The following is a 26685-nucleotide window of genomic DNA, read 5'->3' on the forward strand; positions in this document are numbered from 1 at the left end:
TGTTGTGATGATAGGTCCTAGAGAAGCCCAGTTGTTGATGGTATTCTAGTGGGATATCTCTCGCCCCACCACCCACCCCGACTCAGGGACACAGTTGGAGTTGGGATTTCCAGACCCAGAGCCAAGGGCAGATTCTGTCCCCTGCAAAAGCAGCCGGTGGGAAAGTGAAGATCGGGGCCTCATTATCTGCATAGCAGAATGCCACCTGCCCTGCCTCGTAGTCCAGAGAAACCCGGATCCTCTTGAGGTTCCGGCTCAAGGAGAGAGGGACCTCAGGAGAGGTGAGAGCCCGGTACTGATCCAGACACCGCTCCACAGCCCAGATACCCCCCTCAGGGTTAAAGTCGATCAGTCCCTTCCTCCTCAGTGATTCTCTAGCCACCCCCACGGCCCAGCGCTCCCCACCTCCCACCTCCACATCCCAGCAATGTCTCCCCGAGGTGAACCCCTTACATCCCAGCACACAGGGAACAGGATCAAATCTCTCGGGATTGTCAGGCAGTTCCTGCCGGGTGTCTCCACATCGCACACATTTCCGATCCTCAGTCAAGACGAGTCCGGGATAAACCGTGTCTGGATCCAGAGTCACAGTCGCTGGGGAGAGAGAGAATCAGAGGTTAGAGGCAGAGCTCAGTCCTGGAGGAGGCTGGGACCATCTCTCACACTCCCCAGCAGCCCAGTTCTGGCTGGGACATTCTCAGGTTTTCTGCCTTTCTGTCCTGGCCCTAGAGTTCAAACTGATGGGACGTGTCCTCATGCAGGTCTCCTCTTTGTGAGGGTGTGAGGGATCAATCAACAGAGTCTTTTGTCCTCTGATGTTACATAATGGCCTGTCTGATGTCCATGGGCCTTCCTTTTGTGGGGCAGGAGATGATACCTCTTTTGGTAAACCAGTATTTCACACTCGGTGTGACGTGTCATTCCATATTCCCTATGAAAATATGCTTATGATGTGAGAGATACTTCATGCCAGATGGCCAGATTTACTGAAGGTGATTATCCATTTGTATCCCTGTATCATTTCTGTATCTGACATTAGGAATATAGACTATATATCTGTATTTCAGTTATGCTACTCTGAGTGACGCCCACTGTCAACACTTCAGGTACAACAATGGAAAAGCCAGACGGGTGGATGGCCCATCAGCGAGGACAATGAACTGTGAAAAGTTTGGCCTTCCTATGGATGCTCCATACTACCCCTGACTCATGGATGCTGTAATCCTACAGAGTCAGGTGGTCTTATCACCTGATACAAAAATATTACCTGGGACTTCTTGTAACTTTCCGCTGTAAGAGGGGGAGATGGGGGTCAATCTAGGGAAACAAAGAACTCCCACCTTATGCAAATGCTATTCAAGGGTGGGGAGTGAGGTAATCCTGATTGTCAGTTTTCCCCTGCTACCCCATCCAAGATGACTGCTGGAAACAACTAAGACTGAACTGGGGGAAAGGCTGGAAGGGCATCTGGCCTGTGAAGAAGATGATCAGAACCATGTTTATGGTGAAATCTAAGTGTTGTAGAATGCACAGCTAGGTTGGGGTGTGTGCCCCGATTCTTAACAGTCTGCCCCGAAGTTGGCACTCATGCTCTCTAACTGTTCCACACAGCCTGCCCTGGCATAGCAGGAGTTTGCCAGCCTGCTCAGGGGCTACTAATTCCACATAAAATGCTGGAGGGGTGGGGGTCTCCCACTGGCTAGCTTCGGCGGCTCCCTAGCTAGGAGGCTGGTTTTCTTGGATCCCATTCTCAGGCACTTCTCTCTCCTCATGCATAACTGAGGCGCAAAGATGACAGATGCCTCCCCATAATGGGGCGGGGGGAGGGAGGGCACAAGCTAAAGGGGAGGACATGTGACTGACCCACATGTCTCCCCCGTCCAGTGACCCCTCCCGTCCTGTGTCGAGCCCGGGACACAGTGCTCTCCCCACCTCACGTTATCTGCAGGGGAGGGGGGGAGGACCTCTCTGTTCTTGTCTCCCTGCATCTCCCCCACCCCCCCCGGCACATTTGGCCTCTCTCCTTGGCAGCTGAGTGGGGAGCGGGACAAAGCCGCCTTTCCAGCCAGGTGCGCTCAGGCAGAAGCGGCTCCATCCCGCTTCCCACCTGGCTGCCAGGGAGAGTGGCCCAACGTGCTGGGGGGAGGCACAGGGAGAGAAGAACAGAGCCCCCTCTCCCTCCCCGGCAGACCATTCTGCAGGGAGACTTGACCCGCCCCATGCCCTCCCTGTGCATCGCCTCTTCGCCTAACCCAGTTCCTAAGCGCCTCCATGTCAGGCATTGCAAAGCTGAGCATGGCAACCCCCATGTCCCTATGTGGGCCTCAGGGCCTTAAAACAAACAACACAGCTGGGAAGTCCTGAATTGCCTCAGTGTTTCCCGCTCAAACGTTGACCTGGCAATGAAAGAGTTACAGGGCAATTCACATCGCTGCCACTGATGACAAGAGAGGGAGAGAAACAGAGACTTCAGACTTAGTATCAGAAGGGTAGCCGTGTTAGTCTGGATCTGTAAAAGCAGCAAAGAATCCTGTGGCACCTTATAGACTAACAGACGTTTTGGAGCATGAGCTTTCGTGGGTGAATACCCACTTCTTCAGATGCATGTGGTGGAAATTTCCAGGGGCAGGTATATATATGCTAGCAAGCAAGCTAGAGATAACGAGGTCAGTTCAATCAGGGAGGATGAGGCCCTGTTCTAGCAGTTGAGGTGTGAAAATCAAGAGAGGAGAAACTGGTTCTGTAGTTGGCAAGCCATTCACAGTCTTTGTTCAATCCTGAGCTGATGGTGTCAAATTTGCAGATGAACTGAAGCTCAGCAGTTTCTCTTTGAAGTCTGGTCCTGAAGTTTTTTTGCTGCAGGTCTGCAATAGTGTGGCCAGGGAGGTTGAAGTGCTCTCCTACAGGTTTTTGTATATTGCCATTCCTAATGTCTGATTTGTGTCCATTTATCCTTTTCCGTAGAGACTGTCCAGTTTGGCCGATGTACATAGCAGAGGGGCATTGCTGGCCCTGCCACCCAAGGCCTGTGAAAGTGTGGGATCATTGTCCAGGATGGGTTGTAGATCCTTGATGATGCTTTGGAGGGGTTTTAGCTGGGGGCTGTATGTGATGGCCAGTGGAGTCCTGTTGGTTTCTTTCTTGGGTTTGTCTTGCAGTAGGAGGCTTCTGGGTACACGTCTGGCTCTGTTGATCTGTTTCCTTATTTCCTCGTGTGGGTATTGTAGTTTTGAGAATGCTTGGTGGAGATTTTGTAGGTGTTGGTCTCTGTCTGAGGGGTTAGAGCAGATGCGGTTGTACCTCAGTGTTTGGCTGTAGACAATGGATCGTGTGACGTGTCCGGGATAGAAGCTGGAGGCATGAAGGTAGGCATAGTGGTTGGTAGGTTTTCGATATAGGGTGGTGTTAATGTGACCATCACTTATTTGCACCGTGGTGTCAAGAAAGTGGACCTCCCATGTAGATTGGTCCAGGCTGAGGTTGATGGTGGGGTGGAAGCTGTTGAAATCGTGGTGGAATTTTTCCAGAGTCTCTTTCCCATGGGTCCAGATGATGAAGATGTCATCAATGTAGCATAGGTAGAGAAGGGGCGTGAGTGGACGAGAGCTGAGGAAGCGTTGTTCCAGGTCGGCCATAAAGATATTGGCATATTGTGGGGCCATGCGGGTGCCCATAGCAGTGCCACTGATCTGGAGATATATATTGTCATCAAATTTGAAATAGTTGTGTGTAAGTATAAAGGCACAGAGCTCAGCAGCCAGTTGTGCTGTGGCATCGTCAGGGATAGTGTTCCTGACAGCTTGTATTCCATCTGTGTGTGGGATGTTTGTGTAGAGAGCCTCTACATCCATGGTGGCTAGGATGGTGTTTTCTGGGAGGTGACCAATGCATTGTAGTTTCCTCAGGAAATCAGTGGCGTCACGGAGATAGCGGGAGTGCTGGTGGCATAGGGTCTGAGCAGAGAGTCCATATATCCAGACAGTCCTTCAGTGAGAGTGCCAATGCCTGAGATGATGGGGCGTCCAGGATTTCCGGGTTTGTGGATCTTGGGTAGTAGATAGAATAACCCTGGTCGGGGCTCTAGGGGTATATTGATTTCTTCTGGTGTTAGTGTAGGGAGTGTCCTGAGTAGATGCTGTAGTTTCTTAGTGTATTCCTCAGTGGGATCTGAGGGAAGTGGCCTGTAGAATTTGGTATTGGAGAGCTGTCTGGCGGCCTCCTTTTGGTAGTCAGACCTGTTCATGATGACAACGGCACCTCCTTTATCAGCCTCTTTGATGATAATGTCAGGGTGGTTTCTGAGGCTGTGGATGGCATTGCGTTCTGCATGACTTAGGTTGTGAGGCAAGCGATGTTGTTGTTCCACGATTTCTGCCTGTGCACGCCGGCGGAAGCATTCAATGTATAGGTCCAGACTGTCATTTCGACCCTCAGGAGGAGTCCATGTGGAGTTCTTCTTCTTGTGCTGTTTGTGGGAGGGCACCTGTGTATCAGTGCACTGTTCAATGTTGTCCTGGAAGTATTCTTTGAGTCGGAGACGGTGAAAGTAGGCTTCCAGATCGCCACAGAACTGTATCATGTTGGTGGGGGTGGCAGGGCAGAAAGAGAGTCCCCGAGATAGGACAGACTTTTCTTCTGGGCTGAGTGTGTAGTTGGATAGATTGACGATATTGCTGGGTGGGTTAGGGGTACCACGGTTGTGGCCCCATGTGGCATATTCTCACCAGTAACTGCACACTGCCCCATAATAACTCTAGCTCAGGAACCAATCCATGCAACAAACCTCGATGCCAACTCTGCCCACATATCTACACCAGCGACACCATCACAGGACCTAACCAGATCAGCCACACCATCACTGGTTCATTCACCTGCACATCCACCAATGTAATATACGCCATCATATGCCAGCAATGCCCCTCTGCTATGTACATCGGCCAAACTGGACAGTCTCTACGGAAAAGGATAAATGGACACAAATCAGACATTAGGAATGGCAATATACAAAAACCTGTAGGAGAGCACTTCAACCTCCCTGGCCACACTATTGCAGACCTGCAGCAAAAAAACTTCAGGACCAGACTTCAAAGAGAAACTGCTGAGCTTCAGTTCATCTGCAAATTTGACACCATCAGCTCAGGATTGAACAAAGACTGTGAATGGCTTGCCAACTACAGAACCAGTTTCTCCTCTCTTGATTTTCACACCTCAACTGCTAGAGCAGGGCCTCATCCTCCCTGATTGAACTGACCTCGTTATCTCTAGCTTGCTTGCTAGCATATATATACCTGCCCCTGGAAATTTCCACCACATGCATCTGAAGAAGTGGGTATTCACCCACGAAAGCTCATGCTCCAAAACGTCTGTTAGTCTATAAGGTGCCACAGGATTCTTTGCTGCTTTTTCAGACTTAGTATTATTTCTGCAGCCCAGCCGCAGCAAGAGTCAGTCTTTCCAGCTGCCCCCTCCTCCGTCTGTGTACATCTGCCTGGGGTACAGCAGCCCCCTGTCAATCACAGGCAGTGTGTGTTCAGCACTGGATCCCCCCAGGCAGGGAGAGGCGGTCGGTGTGTGTCACAGCAGCTCTATTCTCACTTGCATGTGGTGCCTAGATCGGGGTGAGCTGGGCCTCTGGGGGCTTGATCCCAGAAAGTTTTTCTACATGTTAATTGAGAGTCCAATTTACTCTTAAATTGAGTGTGTGTTTGTGTGTGGGGGGAATGCTGGGAAAACTCACCCTTTCTGTATAGTTTTTTCACACCCCTTGCTGGAGACAGTCCCCAGTCTCTCTTCAGGTCAGATGACAGTGCATCTAGAGAGACAGGAGAGAGGCAAGATTTCATGCTGCCCTGTTTATGGCAAAATTTCTACTCCTTGATTTATTTGTGCTTTGATTCTGAAACAGACGAAATGGTGGAGATATGGAACCAGGCACAGCAATGAAGACACGCTGGGAGAATTTCAAGAAAGGGCAAAGGATAATAAAAGAGAATCACAGATATTCTCTGCATGCTGCGCATGACTAGGGCCCTGATACTCATTTATGCCTCTCTGGCAGCGTAGCGAGATGTTTATACCAGCTTTAAAGCCCCTTTACGCTGCCAGGGAGGTAAAGGTGTAAAGAACCCTTAACATAAACAAGAATCAGGACCTATACCACTTGTCTCCTCCAAGGATTTCACATGAACCTTCTGCACACACAGGATCTCATTTTCTAAGGCTCTGATCACCTACAGCCATAGGCGCCGACTTCATGGGTGCTCCAGGGCTCAAGTACCCATGGAAAATAAAAACAGGCGGTGCTCAGCTCCTGCCAGCCACACTGGTTCTGGCGTTGGGGTTGGCCGCCGATCAGCTGTTCGGCAGGCAGGAGGCACTTGGGGGAGGGGGCAGAGAGAAGGGAGTGGTGGGTTGTTGGGGGAGCAGAGAGGGGGCAGAGCAGGGGTGAGAAGAGACAGAGTAAGGGCAGGGCCTCAGGAGAGGGGGCAGAGCAGGACAGGAAGAGGCAGAATGAGGATGGGGCACAGGGAGTGGAGCACCCACTGGGAAAATTACGTTTGAGAATCAGATCCATAAAGTTTCTTACATCCAGGGAGCTGGAAGCATTTTAATACAGCCACAGGTTAAACATCAGACTAATCCCCTTCTGTGAGGTCTGCAGTTATGATCACCCTCCCACCTTTTGATGATGGGAGAAACTGAGGCAGGGAGCCATTGATTCAGCCATGGTCACACCATGAATCAGTGGTAGAGCTGGAATGGAACCCAGCTTTCCTGACTCCCGGACCTATGCATTATTTGCTGGATGTGAAAGGGTTAAGCATCCTGCAAGATAAATGATCCAGAATCAACTTTTAGAGACATATTAGTATGTAAAATGATAATCAGGGCCATTTCATGTTAGATAGGCTAGAACTTTGAAATGCAAACTTGTATTGTTAGAGAATTAGAGGTGATACTAACTGCGTGTGTTTATTTATGTCTTGTTAGAGGTTAACAATGTAATCAAACAGTCCTGTCTGTGCTGGATTCTGTTAATTCAGAAATCAAGAAGAGATCTTAATATTTAAATGAATTGTAAATATAGTGATATCACTGTATTCATCTCTCTTTGAAATGTACAGCAAATCACCTGCAAATGGTGGGAAACAGTCAATTGTTTTAGGGTAATCCCTGTAGCTAATTACCAGTGATGCTTAGGAAATAGGTCTACTTCAAAGTCTCCATGGTTGTCTGCTGTTCACCTAAAGACTCCTAGCTGTCAAGAGAAGGCCTGGAACTGTATAAAGGTCTCTTGGGTCCTGATCCTTTTTATCTCAGATCTGCTCAATGCTTTATGCAGGGGAAGCTTGAGTCATAAGGCTGAGATGTCCATCATCACTACTATGAATCTGATCTTAGAACTGTACTCATGTCTGTATGCATACTGATCTTTTAACCAATACTCACTCTCTTTTCTTTTTAAATAGATTTTAGTTTGGCTGTAAGCGTGTATTTGGGTAAGATCTGGAATATTCATTAACCTGGAAGGTAAAGTGTCCGATCCTTTGGGATTGTTAGAACTTTCTTATATGATGAATAAGATTTTCAGTAATCCTCATCATATTTGACTTGGGTGTCTGGGTGGAGGCCTAAGGCTGGGTTGCTTTAAGGGAACTGTGTTTTGGCTTCTGGGTAACCAGTGAGGTATTATAGAATTGTTTTGAGGCTAGCTTGGTAATCTAAATACTAGAATGACCACAAGCTTTGGGGATTGTCTGCCCCATTCTTTGCAGTTTTCCTTAATTAAGTAACCTCAGCATGGGCCTTCTTGGGACCCCGGTTACAGTTACCTTCTGTTATTAAATAGCAGTTTATTGGCTCCGGTCTCTATTTATTACAAGATCCCTGTGCAGATACAAAATTTGTATTCACATCCGATCGTAGACATGGTCTGCGGATATCTGCATCTGCCGCCACGTATATAAAGCGGATATCTGCAGATTTGCAGGGCTCTGTTTATGACCAGGATTATGCCACAACTGAATCTGTCAGACAGGAGCATGTGATACTACTCTCTTCACCTGGATCCCATATTTCCATGGCTTCAGAGAAACCTGTCTGTGGGGAGAATGAATCCCCTTCACATGGATTATAGACTTGGAATAAAAATGTATTTTGCCTTGGAAAAAAACCCAGGTCAGGAACAGCAGAAACTTCCTAAAACCAGGGCCCCACCCCGTGCCGTCCCTCTGTCCAAGGCCCTGCCCCTGTTCCGCCCCTTCTCCCCCAAGCCCTGCCCTCACACTGCTCCTTCTCCCTGAGGCCCCACCCCTGTGTCGCCTCTTCCCCCGAGGCCCCGCAACCGGCTTGCTCCTCTCCACCCTCTACCTGCTGTTGCTCGCCCTTATGGCCAGTAAAACATGGTGAGGCCATGGCCCCCTGGCTCCCCCTCCATTCCAATGCCCCTACCCCAGCCCCTTCTCCTGATTTAATGTGTCAATTTAATTTATTTCTACTTTCCATCAGCATCTAACCATGAAATAATTGACCAGAGCCCTTCATCTCTCAGCGTCACGGACACGTTTCGGTTTTCCCTACCTTTGAAGGTCCTCAAAGTCGCCTTTAGAGCAAGAGTTTGTTGAGAGTAAATGCTGAGTCTTTTTTCCAGCACAGGAGAGATCCTCACCGGCACCTGGAACTTCCCTTTTTTGCACCTAGACCACAACAGATTTTGTTAATGGTTGATTGTTGGATTTTCATATTTGACTCCGAATGTCGAACTAGCGAACATTGCTGAACTAAGGAGGCTAGAGAATGAATTGTTTTGTACATCCCTGTGCTCAGATGCAGTACAGTCCAGGCAATGGTAGTGCAAGCTCCCTGCACCAGTAGCCCATTAACTAGTTCAAGGGATAGGAAGGGAGTTCAATCCCCAGGCCCATCCACTCCTTGGCCTTCCTGCTCTGATGACCAATCAGTTCCAATATTCCTGATTAACTTTGCATTCTGGGCCACAGAAGCTGGACTGAGATCAACTCTTGTCTCCCTCATTCAGTGGTGCCCAAACTTTTCCTGTTGAACCTCTGCCTTACCAGTAGTGAAATCTGTCCCTCCCCATCCCCACCCCCAATTCTGACTCAGCGGCAGAGCTTGGGTTGAAGGCAGATCTGGCCTGGGGGCTGAGAGGGAATGAGGGCAGAGCTAGGCCCAGCATGCAATGGAGTTGGGTGAGGTTCCCTCCTCGCTCCCACCCTGTGGGGCCTGGCCCCCCAAATTCCTGCACCCCCCTAGGGGAGTGCACCCCACAGCTTGGGGACCACTGCCCTAGTTTGTTCCTTGGGGAAGTCAATTATTTTTTGTCATGGTCCGAAGTACTTGGTCAAGGTATAATCAAGGTCCAGACTTCAGAGAAAATAATAAAATACCCTATATACTCGTTCATTAGCCTGTTCGTTTATAAGCGGACCCCCCCCCCCAAGATAGTTAGGTAAAAATAGCAAAAACTGTATGACCCTTTCATAAGCCAACCCTATATTTCAGGGGTTGGCAAACTTTGGCTCCTGGCCCATTAGGGTAAGCCGCTGGCACGCTTGGACATTTTGTTTACCTGAGGCTCCAGGCCTGCAGATGCTTCAGGTAAACAAAATGGCAATGTATTAGATATTCAATTCAATGATTCCATAGAGTTTAAGATCATCAAATTTTGGTGTAGACCTGTTTATAAGCCAACCCCCGCTCTTTGATGTGTCACCTTTTTACCAAAAATATTTGGCTTATGAACGACTATATACGGTAATTACAATAATGATAAGAAAGAGTAAATGAAAAAGATTTCAGGATCCATTCAGAAGTGTGAGGTGGTCTGGACTTGGCCCGCAGTCTGCCTATTGACTGCCCCTGCACACAAGCCTCCAAATAATCAACAGGTCATAAAGACTTCTCCTCACTCCTGATCTGGGCATGACAGAACCAGAGTCCTAGAGGTGAAAAGTCCATATTCCACCCCCAGAGCCCTGGGACATCTCCCCCAGCCTTGGAATTCAGGTGATTAAAAAAAATCTATATTCATTTAGTTTTCTAGGAAACGCCCCCTGCCCCCCGTTTGTATTAAACAGAGGGAGATTCTGACCCTGTTTGTCACCCTGCCCTGCTTTACTTTTTGTCCTGGGATTTTTTTTAACATCTTATCCAAGCCCCTAAGCAGCACAGAGAAGTGCATGGGTAGTGGCTATCAAAGGTCAGGGGAGGCTAAGCCTCCCCTAACCCCTGCTGTGGCCCTACCCACACTCTGCCCCAAGACCCCGCTCTCCCTCCCCCTTTCCCTGAAGCCAGTGGGGACTCAGCTTCTGCAGGCAGCTTGGAGCTCTGGCTCGGGCTGTCGGCCAGGGTGGGGGTGGCTTGGGGCAGTGCTCAAGCCATGACAGTGGCCTGGGACAGCTCAACCTGGCCTGGGGGTCGGGTCAGCCAGTGTGGCTGGGGCGGGCCAGCCGGGGCTCCTTTGGTTGCAGCGGGGGGTGATCGAAGCTCCGGCGGGTGGGGGAGGGGCCTTGGGTGGTAGGGGTGGGGCCAAGGGCTAGTCTCCCTGAAGGGGGTCGTTCACTCGCCACCCATGCAGAGATGTGAATGGAAAGAGAGGAGCCACGTACCTGCTCAAGGTGCTTCTGGCGTCCTATGGGGAAAGAGAGAGAGAGAAGGAAGCTCAGTCCCGCACACCACACACGGGGGCTCCCTCCTGCTCTGGTCAGATTTTCCTAAATGGCCACTGTGTATCGCCTGCAATTATCTGGTCACGTTCTATTGCCTGGAATTGGGATGTGTGTGTAAGTAGCACATGGAAACTAACGAGCTACAGCCTGGATCCACAAACGGACCGAGGTGCTGCAGTGCCTAACTTTTGGGCACCAAGAAAACCACTAGGGCGACGGGGTCCACAAAGAACATAAGAGAACATGACAACGGCCAGGCTGGGTCAGATCAAAGGTCCATCTCTCCCAGTGTCCTGTCTCCCAACAGTGGCCAATGCCGGGTGCCCCAGGAAGCCCGAGTTAGGTGCCTAAGCTCCCAGTGCCATGCATGAAGAGAGACTGGCACCCAGCTGCACAAAGCCAGCAGGCTGGGCGGGGAGCTGCCTGAGACAGCCAATGGGAGAAGTTGACGAGTGGGATGTGCCCTATGCCCCGCCCCTTTCACTGAGTTTGTCACCTTACTACAGGGAGGCTGGATCTCTCTGTGGAAGACAGGAGGAAACGGGTGGCTCCCATATAACTTTTAGCCCAGTGTTTAGTGCGCTCCCCCAGGAGGTGGGAGACCTACTTTCAGTCCCCCCCATGCCAAGAAAGCGTTCAAACAGGGGGTCCCCAACCTCGCAGGACAGGGCTCTAACCACTGGGCCCTTGGATATTCTTATATGAGTTTTTTTTGCAGTCTCTCCTGTTGAACCTATTCAATTGTGGATAAATACTTCAAGAGGCAGAGGGACTGAACTCAGGGTCCCAAACCTTGCAGCTGGTGACGCTAACCACAAGGCTAGTGAGTCAGTCTTAGTCCCACGGTTGATGATGCAATGGCTATTTAAGAGAGTGCACACAAACAGTACAGTCAAATCCCGCCATAACGTGCCCCGCCATAACACGAAATCGCATATAACGCGATCGCAGGTTGGCTCCCCTTTAAGGTACAGTGTAATAGAGTATGGTACTGTACCAATGGTCCCCAACACCATGGCAGGGGAGAGAAGCTGCAGCCCCGCACCTGCTGAGGCCAGAGAATTCTGAGACTGCTGGTGCCGGTGATCTCTGTCCCCGGCAGGTGGGGAGCCGCGGCTCCTCTTGACGCAGAAGGGAAGCCACAGCCTTGCATCTGCAGGGGACAGAGAGCACCGACGCCCGCAGCCCCAGAGTTCTCTGTCCCCGGCAGGTGGGGGGCCTCGGCTCCTCTCCCCTGCTGGGCACTAGGCACTGGGGCACTAGGCACTGGGGCACCTCAATGCACCACTTTGGGGACCACCTGACTGATCTGAAACCCTGCTATATCGCAACGCTGCATTTAGCATGATGAGATTTTTTTGACCCCAAAGGTCGTTATAGCAGGGTTTCACTGTACTTGCTTGCAAACAATGATGAGCTCCAAAAATCCTAAGAACAATTTTCCTACCGGGTCCTCGGCGGCACTTCAGAGGCATGGGGGTCTTCACTCACTCCGGATTTTCGGTGGCAGGTCCTTCACCTGTAGCGAGTGAAGGACCCGCCACTGAAGTGCCGCCAAAGACCTGGTAGGGAACTGAGCGGTGAGTACAAGCCCCATGTGCCTGTCTCCCCTATCATCCACCCATCCCACCCCAAACCATGTCTTGCCCCCGACTTCCCCCCTCAGAATCTGCAACCCATCAACCCCCCCTTTTCCCCTGACCACCCCCTCCCAAGACTCCCCCACCCTAACTGCCCCCCAGGACCTCACCCCCTGTCCCCTGACTGCCTCAACCCCATCCACCACCACCTCGACAAACCCCCAGGACTCCACGTCTACCCAACCCCCTGTTCCCCGTCCCCTGACTGCCTCCCTATAACCTCCGCCCCCTCCAACCGCTCCCTGCCCCTTATCCAACCCCTCCTCCCAGCCCTGGCCCGGCCCCCTTACCATGCTGCTGTGTAAGGATGCCATGCAGCTGCTGGAGCTTGCAGTCTCACCCCTTTACCCAGAGGTGAAAGTAAGTTGGTATGCCCCCGTAGAGCATACCGGCAAGACCTCATGCGCTATACCAGGGTGGCCCAGCTTCCCCAGAGGGCAATATAAAGAGCCTGGAGCTCCCAGCAGGGGCTGGAGGGCTTGGTCCTTTAAATAGCCATGAGAGCCCCGCCACTTCCCCAGGGCTTCAGCGGCCATTTAAAAGGCTGGGGTGGCAGAAGCAGGGGAGCCCCGGCCCTTTAAATAGGTCTCAGAGCCCTGGGGTAGCAGGGTGCTCCGGGGGCTATTTAAAGGGCCAGGGCTCCAGCTGCCTCTGCCACCCTGGTCCTTTAAATAGCCATTGGAGTGCCGCTGCTTCCCCAAGGCTCTGGCAGCTCTGGAGTGGGGTGGGGGCAAAGAGCGGAGGAGGGGCCAGGGAAGCCTTGGCCTCCCCAGCTGGGAGCTCAAGCGGGCTAAACAGGATGGTCCCGCAGGCTGGATGTGGCCAGCGGACCGGAGTTTGCCCACCCACCGCTTTAGGAGCCGATTCTACACCGGCTTCTAAATTTAGCAACCGGTTCTTGTGAACCGGTGGGAACCGGCTCCAGCTCACCACGGCTTGCAAATCAACGAGCTAAAGCAATAACTATCCCTTTGATATGTGCAAGTGCTGTCTGTGTGCAGCCAATTTACGGGTTGGGCATAGGTGATGGGTGAATCCCCCTTCGGGGAGGCTAGTCCCCTGGCCCCACTCCTTCCGCTCAAGGCCCCACTCCTGCCTCCTGGAGCTCTTGAGTGCTCCCCCTCCCCAATGGCTGGAGCACCAAGCCTCATTCACAGCCAGAGGACCCCTGACTGGCCTGAGCTGCCCCAGGCCACTGGCCCGACCCCTAAGCCCAACCCTTCAAGCCCTGAGCCACCGGCTGGCCTGAGAACCAGCCCAAGATGCCCCTGGCTGCCCCAACCTCTGGCTATCAGCTTGTGCCCCTAAGCTGGAGGTGAGCCCTGCCGGCTTCAGGAAAGAGGTGAAGTGAGGGCAGGGCCTTTGGGTGGAACGTAGGTGGGGCCACAGCCTGGGTTAAAGGAGGCTTAGACTCCCCTGGACTTCAGTATCCACCACCCATGGGGTGAGCACACATAGATGGTTGCAGGCACTAATATGAAAGCTGGTGAGGCCCATTTCAAAACTGGACATGAAAGGGAATTTTTCTCTTTCGCTCTTCCAGTGGGGAGGACAATTGTGCAGCTAAGACACTAGACGATGATTCAGGAATCCTATGTTCAGTTCCCAGCTCCATCTGCGTGAACGCCAGCGACGCACTGAATTTCTCTTGCCATTTGTAGACTTGAAGGTCTTTAGGGCTGAAACAGTCCCTCTGAGCTCATCTATATTCAAAGTTGCGCCAGTTTAACATAAGGGGTATTTTTAAGCTTATTTGACTGAACCAGCGCAAATGTGTGAGTGGACACTCTCACTTCAGTTTAAACTAAGCCTGTATTCGTTGAGCCTGTGCTGGTTCTTTGCCAAATTAGGTGAAATCGACATGCGCCGGGCGACAATTGAAACACTAGCGTTTACACTGTGCTCTGGGGCAGGTTTAACTACCCACGTTGAAAGGTAAACCAGGGCAACCATGAATGCAGACAAGGCCTTATGCACCCTGGGTCCCTGCTCTCAGTTGTGTCATCTACAACCCACTCTGCTGCAAATTAAAATAATAATAATAATTTAAAGTTTGTGTTGAATTTGCCGAGCAGGAAGTTACCCATCAACCTGCTCCCTGCTGAGGGTCTCCATCCTCTGGCCAATGCAGGATGGGGCAGAAACTCTTTCGCGCCAGGGAGTAACTTCACTCTGAGCCAGGAGCTGATGTTAGCAAGGACGCTGGCTGTAGCAGGTGCTGCTGAGGGACCTCACATGCTGAGCAGGGAGCTGAGGAAAAGAGCAGGTTGCAGCAGGAGCCACAGGTCTGCGTACCAAGCAGGTGGCGACAGGTTCCGCCGGACATTGCAGCTGGATTCAGGTGCACATAGATCTTGTGGGGGAGCAGCAGAGCTTGGGCGAGGGCCCTACCGCCAGAGGGATAAGCAGGGAGGGGCCCTGTTGGGACCTCCCTGGAACTCAGAACCAGCTGCTAGATGATGCTCCCGAAGGGACAGGGAGCCTGCAGATATCTTCTACAGGCAAAGTGCTGAGTGTGTGCTGGGGCGCAGTCTGGGAATTGGTCAGTGTGCTCTGACGGGGGCTGGCTCCATGGGAAGGAGCTAGCGTCCTTGTGAAGGACAATGATATACAGAGGGGAACCCTGTAGCCCAGCTGCCACCACAAAGGGAGCGGCCCGTAATCAGAAGCTGTGCAGGAAGCACTGGAAAGGCTCCGGAGGTGAGAGACAAAGGTGATCAAAGGGATGGAAGGCAAACCATGAGCAAAGGCTGAAGGTCATAGGTGCCAACTCTGTGGGTGCTCCAGGAAAAAAGTTTGCAGATGCCCAGCACCCACCGGCAGCCAGCTCTCCCCCTCCCACCCCAGCACTCCTGCCCACTGGTGGCCCCACCAATCAACTCCTCTCCCGCTCGCTGCGATCAGCTGTTCTGCAGTGTGCAGGAGGCTCTGTCAGGGAGTCAGGAACAGGGATGGGGCGTGCTTGGGAGAGGGGGTGGAAAGAGGCGGGGCAGGAGCACAGCAGGGGTGGGAAGTGGTGGGGTGGGGCCTTGGGAGGTGGAGTAGGGGAGGGGTATGGGTCTGAGTGGGGGTTGAGCACCCCCAGGGAAAATTGGAAGCTGGTGCCTGTGTTTAGTTTGGAAAAGAGGAGATTAAGGGGGGACATGATAGCAGTCTTCAAATACTTGAAAGGCTGCCATAAAAGAGATGCAGAAAAGTTGCTCTCTCCTGCCACAGAGGGCAGGACAAGAGGCGATGGGATCAAACTACACCCCAGCAGATTTAGGCCAAACTTGCTAACTGTAAGAACAATAGCACAATGGAACAGACGTCAAGGGAGGTCGTGGAAACTCCTTCTCCGGTGGTTTTCCAAAGGAGGCTGGACAGCCGTCTGCCTTGGGTGACTTAGACCCAACAAATCCTGCATCTTGGCAGGGAGTTAGACTGGATGACCCTTGTGGTCCCTTCTCACCCTATGGGTCTGTGATTCTATGAATGGAGAGGGGCCCCAGTTATCCACACAATGGATTGATCTTGGCCAGGGAACCTTCTTGCCTTTCATAGAGGACTGGACAGGAGAGGACCATGGCCCCACCATTTTTTACCAGCCGTAAAGGCTAGCGACGGGGTGGGGGTGGGGTGGAAAGGAGTGAGTTGGGGGGGTGGCTTCTTGAGGGGAGAGGGGCGGGGCCTTCAGGAAAGGGGAGATGCAAGGACAGGGTCTCGGGGAATGGGACAGGGCCACATTTCAGGTGCTGGTACCCCCCTCCCACTTTTAGAGAGCTTCCAATGCCCCTCCCTGGAAATGCAACTGCTTCAGCTGCCACCCCCAGGGTATTTGCAACTCTCTCTTTTCTCCCAACTCTAATCCCCACAGCTGAAATGCTGGCAGAGCCTGTGGTAGAGTCACAGTCCCGCTGGCGAGCTGCTGTGTATCAGTTACCAGAGCCCTGAGCAGTCAGCGATTACAAGGCTTAGGGACTAATTGTGGCTTTGCCGTTCTTAGGGAATTAGCTGGGGGCAGAGATGTAGAGGCTGAGCTGTGCTCTGAGGCATTCTGTCTGCACACAGCAGACGTGGGTCAGTGCCTTGCAGACAGCTGGGTGGCGAGCTGTACATTGGTGATGCCCCATCACCTGCTTGGGGCAGGGAATGGGTTTTGTTCTAGACCCCCTGAATTGACTGAGCAGGAGTCATCCCCTCCCTGGCAGGGATCTGAAGTGTCTCTATCTCCGCCTCACCTGCAGGAATTCCCTCGCCGGCTGCTGCCCCTTCCCCTCCATCTCACCGATCAGCTCGCTGAGACGGGAAATCTCCTTGTCAAGTTTGGTGACAGTCTCATTCTGCCACCTCACAATCTCCTGCTCCAACTCTCTCAGTCGGGCCAGGAGGAGTTGCTCTTGTTCCTCCAGGAACTGGTGCAGCTGTTTAAATTCAGACACAACCTTCTGCCTCTCGGCTTCTTTTTTGTCCTTTAGTCAAGAGACACAAATAGAGGAAAGAAAGAGCAGGGACAAGGAGAGAAACATGAGACATTTCATCGAGCCTTGGTTATGCAAGGGGAGTACTTCTCCATGACCTCTGCAATTCAGCATTTCATGAGACATTCCTTGTGGATGCAAAATAATCTTTTTTCTAGAATTCCCTCATGAGGCCTTATTTCAGTTAACAGTGTGCAATGTCTGGCATGTTTGAAATAATCTGATATCACCGACTTCTGACAACCCAGATCTAAGAGCCGGACTCAGAACCAAACAGGAACGGATGGCTGGGGAGAGAGAACTGGGGAACACACACAAAACTGCACAGCAGCAAAATGTAAGTGAGGAAATCATGCTATCCTGGTAACAGTCGCTGAATAGCACCACACACACACAAAGTGTTAAATAGAAACACAGCTGCACCCACAGGGAGTGGCAGACATACCCACAAATAGACACACACTTTCAGACGTGGTAATACAAGGTGAGATGGAAATGGAGCTGTTCTGTAAAAAATTGTGACTGCTTTGTGTTTACTAGGACGTTTAGTGTATGAATATATTGCTGTAGTTTCATGGGGAGCTGAAAGGGGGAAAAATCTAGCAGGAAAGAAATAGAGTAGTTCCAAATAAGCCACTTCTCTGCAAACATGTTAGTGTTCTTTAGAGACAATAGTAGCACACACACACACACACACACACACACACACACACACACACACACACACACACACTCAAAAGGAATATAGCCCCTGGCAAAAAAATTCTTTGAAGAGAGAGGGGAGTTCTTTGGGGAAACCAGACTGAAGCGCATCTACACCAGTGGCTCTCAGCCTTTCCAGATGACTGTCCCCCTTTCAGGAGGCTGATTTGTCTTGTGTACCCTCAAGTTCCATCTCACTTAAAACTGACTTCCTTACAAAATCAGACATAACAATACAAAAGTGTCACAGCCACACTACTACTGAAAAATTGCTGACTTTCTCATTTTTACCATATAATTATAAAAAAATCAATTGGAATATAAATATTGTACTCACATTTCAGTGTATAGTCTATAGAGCAGTATAAACAAGTCATTGTCTGTCTGAAATTTTGATTATCAGCAGATAAGTATGCCCAATGGTCTGTGATGGGATGTTAGATGGGGTGGGATCTGAGTTACTAAAGAGAATTATTTCCTGGGTGCTGGCTGGTGAGTCTTGCCTACACATGCTCAGGGTTTAGCTGATCGCCATATTTGGGGTCGGGAAGGAATTTTCCTCCAGGGCAGATTGGCAGAGGCCCTGGAGATGTTTCACCTTCCTCTGCAGCATGGGGCACGGGTCACTTGCTGGAGGATTCTCTGCACCTTGAGGTCTTCAAACCACGATTTTAGGACTTCAATAACTCAGACATAGATTAGGGGTTTGTTACAGGAGTGGATGAGTGAGATTCTGTGGCCTGCATTGTGCAGGAGGTCAGACTAGATGATCATAATGGTCCCTTCTGACCTTAAAGTCTATGAGTATGACTATGAGTTTGTATTGACTGTGCTAGTGCTTTTTATGTTGCCTGTTGTAAAACTAGGCAAATATCTAGAGGAGTTGATGTACCCCCAGAAAACTTCTGAGTATCCCCAGGGTTACATGTACCCCTGGTTCAGAGCCACTGATCTACACAACAGCTGGAGGGGTCATTGTCAGCTCTGGTGGACTCAGGTGGTGGGATAGCATAGCTGCCCTGAGTACAGTCCTGTGTGAGACCCTAGGTTGGTTCTCAGGCAGGTAACCCATGCCACTGTGAGTACACTGCTATTTTTAGCACACTAGCTCAACCAAAGCTAGCGTGCATACGTCCACCTGAGCTGGAAGTTATGCCTCCAGGTGTACGCTGAGATGCAGCTGTCACAAGGTCAGTGCTATCCCCCAGCTTTTGAACAGTCTCTTGGTTGGAGGAACCCCTTAGATGTGCCAGACCCCCCGAGGAGTCTCAGTCTTCCTTCAGGATGGGCCATGAGGCCTCACCACCTCCTTAGACTGAGATCCCAGGCTCCAGCCCTCCTGGTAGAAACTTGTCCACTCTTCAGGGACCCAACATTTGCAGTGACACCCCAAACCAAGTAGGGTTTATTAGTGGCCTAGGATAGAGCACGGGATGCCCGTAGGTTAGCACAGGGACATACGAGTTAAAGCACAGTCCATTCTGGGGCAAGGCAGAAGGCACCAGCCAAGCTGTAGTGATCTCCATCCCCATGCACTGCTTCCTTCTCTGACTTCCAGCCTTCGTCAGTTCTCAGGTGACTGAGCCCCAATGGCCCCCCCCCTTTTACTCAGGTTCTGGCGCTCCTGTGGGGGCCCCCAAATTGGCCAGAGCCCCTAGGCACGGGCCCATTAATCCGCCACCGCCTGGAGGGAAGAACTACAGGTGCCAGAACAGAGCTGGGCCTACAGCGTGAGAATGGTCAATACCCAGGGTGATGTAGCCTAGGGCCTGATCTACGAGTGGGAAAATTACAGAATTCCATGTCACAACAGGTAAAGGCGCAAGGTGAACTCAGGGACACCAGAAGGGGGACAGAGGTGCTGTTAGCTCTGCAACCGTGACCCAGAGGAGTCACAGAGAAACACATCCCCATGCTCACAATGCTACAGAGAAATGAACATGCTGGGTATTGACTATGGGCACTTACCTGGTACTCTTTCATTTTCCTCTCTTCGGTCTCCTTAAATCCCAGAAGCTCGTCTCGCTCTTTCTTCAGAGTCTTCAGTTGGGTCAGGGTTTGTTTCTGAGTGGAGAAAAATGCTGCATGTGATTTGTGTGATGGGGTGGGACTTGTTTCTACCACAAAAAAAAAAACATATCTGGCATGGAGAGAATCTAGTCTTTGATTAAACTCTTTCTAAACTGTTGCCATTGGCAGGAGGCCGTGATGTCAATTCCCTGAAAACCCACTGGCCAGACAGAGGTGCTGGGTGGGAGGAGGTTTGTCTCCAGTAATTCCCCTGGATCCTCTTCCCCAGCAGTAATATTGACAGCAATCGTTCCAGGCTGCCCAATGCAGCATGGGGCCCTGAACCCAGCACTGCCCTGGCTCTGAGCTATCAGGATAGTTTGGTTCCAGAAATGGGTGGTTCCTTTATTGGTATTGAAGTGAGCACCATAGACAAATGGGGGAATCCCCTTGTGCCAGGGGGAATCCTTTATAGCAGTGGGCCAGTAGAATGAGCATTCACCAGCTCCCTCAAAGCCTCCTTCATAGGGATCCGTTGGGAAGGCAGGGTTGTGGCTGAAGCATGCTGCACATTGCCTACTCTCAGCTGCTACAATCACCAAGAGAACAGAGGGTGAGTCAGAGCAGCCCCTGGGGCTGGGGGTCCAGGAAGGACCCAGGAGAAGCAGATACTACCAGGAGTTTGAAAGGTGTCAGACAGCCACCTCTGCCCCCACTCTCTGATCCTGCGCTGAACGCTGGCAGACCAGGTGCCAGCTCATGCCAAATCAATTCACTTGTGTATTAATATAGAGCAAAGCGATTGCTAAATGTATAGAATGTAATTGGTGTTTAAATTTCATGAGAACTAATGGGACGTTACTTGCATTGTTTTTACATATCTGTATCCAGTTATAATGGAGTAGCGAACATTTACATTGTGTATACCCAATAACCCGTCAAACGAGGAAAAAGCTGCATGGAATGCAAATGAAGACTTTAACAGCAAAGTGCTACTTTCAAAGCAAGTGGGCGTTGTGTGTGAGGATCAGAGGTCAAAGACTCAAAATGCATTCTTCACTTTCTGTCATCGAAGGAATAGACCACATGGGTGGGTAGTGACCCTGTCAGCTTGTTTTCTGGGAGAAAAAGCTGTAAGTATGGATTCACGCAAGGATCTGGACTGTTTGGATTCTAACAGGGCGAAATAACTGAACAAGAAGACGAAGATCCCCAGGGTTATTCTGGGTAGCCCTGATACATTTTTGGTAAACTGGCAGATGACGACATCTCTGCTATCATTTGGAATTATAGATTGTGACTCACCTGCACATATAGTTTATCTGCTTTAACTTCTCAATCATTCTTATTTTCTTTTCTTAGCTAATAAACCTTTAGTTAGTTTACTATAGAATCGGCTGCCAGCGTTGTCTTTGGTGACGGATCTAGAGTACCACTTGATCTGGGGTAAGCGACTGGTATCTTGGGACTGCAAGCAACCTAAATGTGGTGTGATTTTTGGTGTGAGTGACCATTTATCACAAAGTCCAGTTTTTCTGGGTGGAAAGATAGACTGGAGAGCCTAAGGGGCCTGTCTGTGACTCCATGGTAAGACTGGTGGAGTGATCCAGGAGTTCATTTTCATTATTCTCTTGGTGAAATCTAATTATAGAACTCACCATCAGTATGGGGTGTCTGCCCGGTTTTCTGCCCATCTGCCCTGAGGTCAGCACTCACAGTCCAAAGCCTCTCCAGAGAACATGACACCAGGAGGGAGAGTAAATGACTTTGGTCGATTTAATGCAAAGTGTGTCCAGACGCTGCAGAGCATGCTTCAAACAGAGAGAGCAGATGGGAGGTGCTGCTCTCAGTTCGCTTTCTACCTCCTCTATGTTTCTTTATAGACTGTGAATCCTTTAGAGTGGGACACTCTGCACGTGTAAATTCTGAGCACAGATATGACATAAAAATAGCAGAGGACTACCTCTGCTGTAGTGAAGGTTAAGAACGCCTTTCTGTTTAAAGGGTGCTTATTATAAGCCCTGTAAAATCTTCCCAGTTGCTCGGATTGCATTGAAATTCGTTGTGCTTCATCAGGCTGTGTGGTTGAGCTAGTGAGCTAAAGTTGGGATCTTTGGACCAAGGAGTTTCTAAGATACAGATCCTTGAAGAAAACAGCTTTTCAGCGTCTACCGAATAACCCTTTAGAGGCAGTAAAATTGAAAAGTGGGAATTTTGAACCTATGACCCCCACTCCTGATCCTGTTATTTCTTAGTTGTCCCCCATACTCAGTTGAACCCTGAGTCCAGTGGCTCCTCCTGTAAGGTTGGGGGAGGGGCCTTTAGATACAGGACTTCAGTGAGGCCCCTTCCCCGCGGCCCCCCCCAACACCACCCTTTCCCCAAGGCCCCGCCCCTGCCCTGCCCCTTCTCCACAAGCCCTCACCCCTGTACTGTCCCTTCTCCTGAGGCCCCACTTCCGTGCCGCCTCTTCCTCCCCCTTTTAAAAGGGGGGGCATGGCCCTCTGGCCCCCCCTGTTCCGGCATCCCTGGTTAAGTATTATCATCATTATCAGTCCACAGCCGGGTCACAAGTGCAAACTGACATTGTTGCGGGGCGGGGGGGGGCAACAGTTGGGGTTCATTTGCCCGGTGTGCGTATCCCCAATGACCACACCGGAGTGGAGAAGCAAGTATCTTTTTTTGAGTCAAATAAGGTGCAAGGAGATATACAATCTCAGATCATGCACACATCACTATCCTCTTCCCCACCTTATATACCCCACTTGTTTACAAAGATGTTCACAGGTGCCACAATTCATCATTTACAATTCATTAAGTACCGGATCCTTTAATTAAACTATATCCTTTACCCACACTACAGAGCCCCCCTTTGCTCGATTATATCTTGTACCATAAACAAAAGAAAATGATAAATGATTACATGTACTCATGCTAGCTTTAAAGGAACATATTGATTAATCTAAGGGCAATTCGAGGGCGATGGCAGGCCTGAGAATGTAAACTTTTAACCCCACACCATATTGCCAGTTATTCGGGACCTGGCCCCTCCCCCAACAACATGATAATTGCAACTGCCTAAAGGACCCTGCCGCCTACCCACAAAGTTGCTCTCTCTGGTCAAAAACTTGGAAAGTCACCCCTTACAACCTCCCTCGAGGCAGAGTTCAGGTTGTCCGGGGGCACAGCGTGTCCTTCTAGAACACTAAGTCCAGCCGAATGCAAATATCTGCAAACCAGAAATACCGACTTCCAGTACGTGCCTAGGCAACTTTAGCTACGTCCTCTCTGAATGCTGCCCCATGTGCCAGTACCCAGGGGAGGTGTGTAATGCAGGTTGGGGCACAAATCATTTCCGGTCTTGGGGCTACAGTGGGGGGGAGCAAGTGGGGACAGGGCCTTAGGGGGGAAGAGGCGGAATGGAGGCGGAATGGGGATGGGGCCATGGGGGAAAGGGCAGAATGGAGGTTGAATGGGGGCAGGGCCACAGGGGAAAGGGCGGAGCAGGACCAGCACCGTGAGTAAAATGGGGTCAGGGCTGGGGGCAAACGATGGAACAGGGAAGGGGCTCCAGGCTCAGAGCTCCAGCCAAGGACGAGAGCTCTGTTGTGGTCCCAGCTGAGGCTGATAGCTCGACCCCAGCCGAGGTTGAGCTCTCAGCCCCACTCCCCCAGTGGCCTTGACCAAGCTCTCAGCACCCCGCACCTCATCCCAGCCAGGGCCACAAGGAGTGTGACGCTCTGTACCTCGGGGGAACACCCGGCACCCCCATGTTCATCCTTATAATAGGATTGGGCAGGATCCAATGCAAAGTTTGTCATGTTGGGTGTCTTCGGAAAGCTCATGATGCACTGAGCATTGTTGTTATAGTGATGTTATAGTAATTGTTACAGTAACGTTATCGGTTGTAATTTCATGTATATAGTGATGAGACTCTCCAGGAGCAGAGGGACAGTTCACACCTCATCAGAGCCTGTATGGAAAAAACCCAGCTCAGCCTCGCAGGAACAAAGGACACTGGCCTAGGCAACGACAAAGGATCTGTTGGACTCTCAAGTGAGTCACTCCCCTTCCCTTGGCCAGTCAGGGACTATGATGAGGTAATGCTCACCTGACTCTGAAGGCAGGGGAGGGGGGAGCCAAGAGGGAAGAAAGAACATTCTAAAAAGGAGAGATGTTTGCCATGCTCTCTCTCTTCCATCTCCGTCTGCAGACACCACCACCAAGCAACTGAAGCGCTGATTAAAGGGGAGAGCCTGGCTGATTGGCAACCTGCCAGCCTGTGATGAGAAGCATCTAAGTTTATAAGGGCACTGAAAGTATAAAGATTAGCTTAGAATGCGTTTTGTTTTTATTTCATTTGACCAAATCTGACTTGCTGTGCTTTGACTTATAATCACTTAAAATCTAACTTTGTAGTTAATACTTTTTTTGTTTATTCTACCTGAAGCAGTGCATTTGGTTTGAAGCATGTCAGAGACTCCCCTTGGGATAACAAGCCTGGTACATATCAATTTCTTTGTTAAATTGACGAACTCATATAAGCTTGCAGCATCCAACGGGCATAACTGGACATTGCAAGATGGAGGTTCCCAGGATTGTGTCTGGGCCCAGAGGTATTGACTAGTGTTATTCAGTTGCACAATCCAAGCAGCGGCTGGTGAAAAGTGGTCACTCACGTAGATGGGAGCAGCTTACATGCCAGAGGCTGTGTATGAACAACCTGGGAATGGGGGTTCTCACAGCAGAGTAGGGTAAGACTGGATTGGAGTGACCTAACAGATCACCAGTTCAGATAACATCAGCCAGAAGAGGTGGGGTAGGGGGCCAGCCTCCCAAAGTGGAAGCTTCACCCAGTACCACATACTCACACACTGCCTGTGCATTGTACCGAACAAGGAATACCTTTATCTGCCCTCTACTTCAAACACTTAGCCTACTCCAAAGACTAGTAGTACAGCCCTCTGCACCCTCACGCATATGGTCATCCAACACTCAACTTTCACTTACCCTTCATTCAGACCACAGGCATGTCCCACTTCACTGCTGACAATCCTCATGGTAAGAAGACCCCTGTGCCCCCCTACTTACAGAGACCCCCACTATCCTCTCCCACAAGAGTCATAGGTTCAGCAGGCCCCCACCACTCAGGACTTCGCAGTAGCCAGGCCATATCTGCTTGGGCGTGTGGGTGACCACCTGTGCTCCTCCACTTCTGCCAGACACAAAGTCCTTTGGTAGGGTGCTGGGGTGCTGTGGGTGGTAGTTAATGCTCTGTTAAAAAAATCGATTGGGCAGGACTATTGTCTCAGGCTCTCTGCAGATTCAGGCAAATGTTGCTGCATGGGTTAAACTTGGGGAATAGTTTCAAGATTTCTTCATAACGTATGCACTGACTCCATGGGTGCTCTGGGGTTGGAGCACCCACATAAAAAAAATAGTGGGTGCTCAGCACCCACTGGTACGTCCTGTCAATCAGCTCCTCCCACCCTCCACCAGGGCCTCCTGCCCGCTGAGGATCAGCTATTCAGCCATGAGCAGAAGGCCCTCGGGAGAGAGGGAGGAACAGAGCAGGAAGCGGCAGGGTGAGGACAGAGTAGGGGCAGGAAGAGGCAGGGTGAGGGTGGGGCCTTGGGCCAAGCAGGAGTCAACCTTCACCCCAGGGAAATCAGGAAGTCAATGTCTCTGCTTCATAACCATAAGGGCTAGAATTTATGGTGGTTTCCCATTTTGAAGCTTTTTCTCTGCAAACAGGAGGACTAGCCACTTCTTAATTTTATTATTTTTAAAAGGACCAAGGAGGTTCTGGTGAAAATCAGCTGACTCCAGGAGCTGGGACTCTAGAGAGGTATCTTGAGTGTCTCTGCCTTAACACAGCACTGTAAATGCTGCATGCAGCAGAGTGAGGGTTGCATCCTGAATGTGAACAGCTGCTGGCGGTGCCCGGGGCTGTCAGGGGTGTGAAGGGAGAACAGCTTGTTCTCTCCATTCCCGGCCTGCCAGAAGCATGGCTACTTCTTGCTTCAACCCCCTTGGTGGAGAAAGTCCCACATTGAGCTCCAGTGCCCTAATGAACAGAGCCGGGTTGATTGGCTGGGACAGCATCAATGGCAAGGACTCCCTGCAACTGACAGAAGAGAGGGGCCTGCAGGGGAGAGATTTTGTCAGAGCTACAGATATGAGGGTCTGGGGGTGGGAAATCTGGGAATCTAGGGGACTTGGTGGCTCTGAGAGGAAAGTCCATATCAAATTAACCAAGATCCAGTTAATTTCCTACCTTATATTTCCAGGCAGCCACTTCAAGGAGAAGCACCGGGTGAGACTTGTGCTCTGGGGATCTCTCGCAAACCACACACAGGGCTTCCTCATCCTTCTCACAGAACAGGTTGAGTTTCTCCTTGTGTCTCTCACACACATTCTCTTTTCCCACTTCATCTGCTTTTAAACTCTCTTCTTGGAGTTTTTCTATTATGTGTGCCAGGTTCCGGTTGGGCCGGAGATTCCCTGTCCGGATCCGAGCTCTGCAGACGGAGCAGCACAAAGGCCCGTAGTCTCCTGTTGTCCATTCTTCACAGTACCGAGTGATGCAGCCCCGGCAGAAGTTGTGCCCGCAGTCTATGCTCACCGGCTTTGTGAAATACTCCAGGCAAATGGGACATTTGGGCTCCTCTGGGATTTCCTGTTCAAGAGTCCCCGAGGCCATGGCTGCTGGGATCTCTGCCTTCTGCTCTCGACTCTGGGAGGAGCAGCAAGGTAAAAGATAAGAAAAGGAGGAGGTGGAGACAATATGGAGTGAGGAGGAAGAGGAGGAATGGGAGGGGAGGAAGCTGGAAAGAACAGGGGAGGGGAGGAAATGAAAGGATGGGTGATGAATATTGAGGGGTAAAATCCAAAAAGCCCTCAAGCTAAATCAAACAAAGACACTCTTAATCCAAAATGGGCGAGTCACAGACATGGACACTGGAGTATCTACGAAGTGGTTCTCAAACTTCATTGCACTGTAATCCCCTTCTGACAACAAAAAGTACTACATGACCCAGAAGAGGGGAGCAAAGCCAAAGCCCAGGGGTTCAGCCCTGGGCAGGGGGTCTGTAACTTGAGCCCCACTGCCCAGGATTGAAGCCCTTGGGCTTTGGCTTCAGCCACGGGCTTCGGCCCCAGGTGGTGGGGCTTGGGGTTGGGCTT

The 26685-nt window shown here is 50.8% G+C and overlaps 1 protein-coding gene across 1 annotated transcript; it reads right to left on the bottom strand.

The window, feature by feature from the left end:
• Positions 1–26207, bottom strand: LOC115640682 (tripartite motif-containing protein 10-like). Its single transcript, XM_030543557.1, has 6 exons — positions 25778–26207; positions 19446–19554; positions 16549–16766; positions 10629–10651; positions 8581–8696; positions 1–594 (listed from the first exon to the last, which is right to left on the bottom strand). The coding sequence occupies exons 1-6, from the start codon at positions 26201–26203 to the stop codon at positions 83–85; spliced, it is 1404 nt and encodes a 467-aa protein (XP_030399417.1). The 5' UTR covers positions 26204–26207; the 3' UTR covers positions 1–82.
• Between the last annotated feature and the right edge of the window lie 478 nt (positions 26208–26685).

This window comes from Gopherus evgoodei, unplaced genomic scaffold (assembly GCF_007399415.2).
Source record: "Gopherus evgoodei ecotype Sinaloan lineage unplaced genomic scaffold, rGopEvg1_v1.p scaffold_32_arrow_ctg1, whole genome shotgun sequence".
NCBI lineage: Eukaryota > Metazoa > Chordata > Testudines > Testudinidae > Gopherus > Gopherus evgoodei.

Coding starts and splice junctions, on each gene's coding strand:
- LOC115640682 (XM_030543557.1), bottom strand. CDS start 26,203: ATGGCCTCGGGGACTCTTGAACAGGAAATCCCAGAGGAGCCCAAATGT. Junction 19,555..25,777: donor TGGCTGCCTGGAAATATAAG/GTAGGAAATTAA, acceptor TTCTCCACTCAG/AAACAAACCCTGACCCAACT. Junction 10,652..16,548: donor CGGCGAGGGAATTCCTGCAG/GTGAGGCGGAGA, acceptor CTTTCCCCATAG/GACGCCAGAAGCACCTTGAG.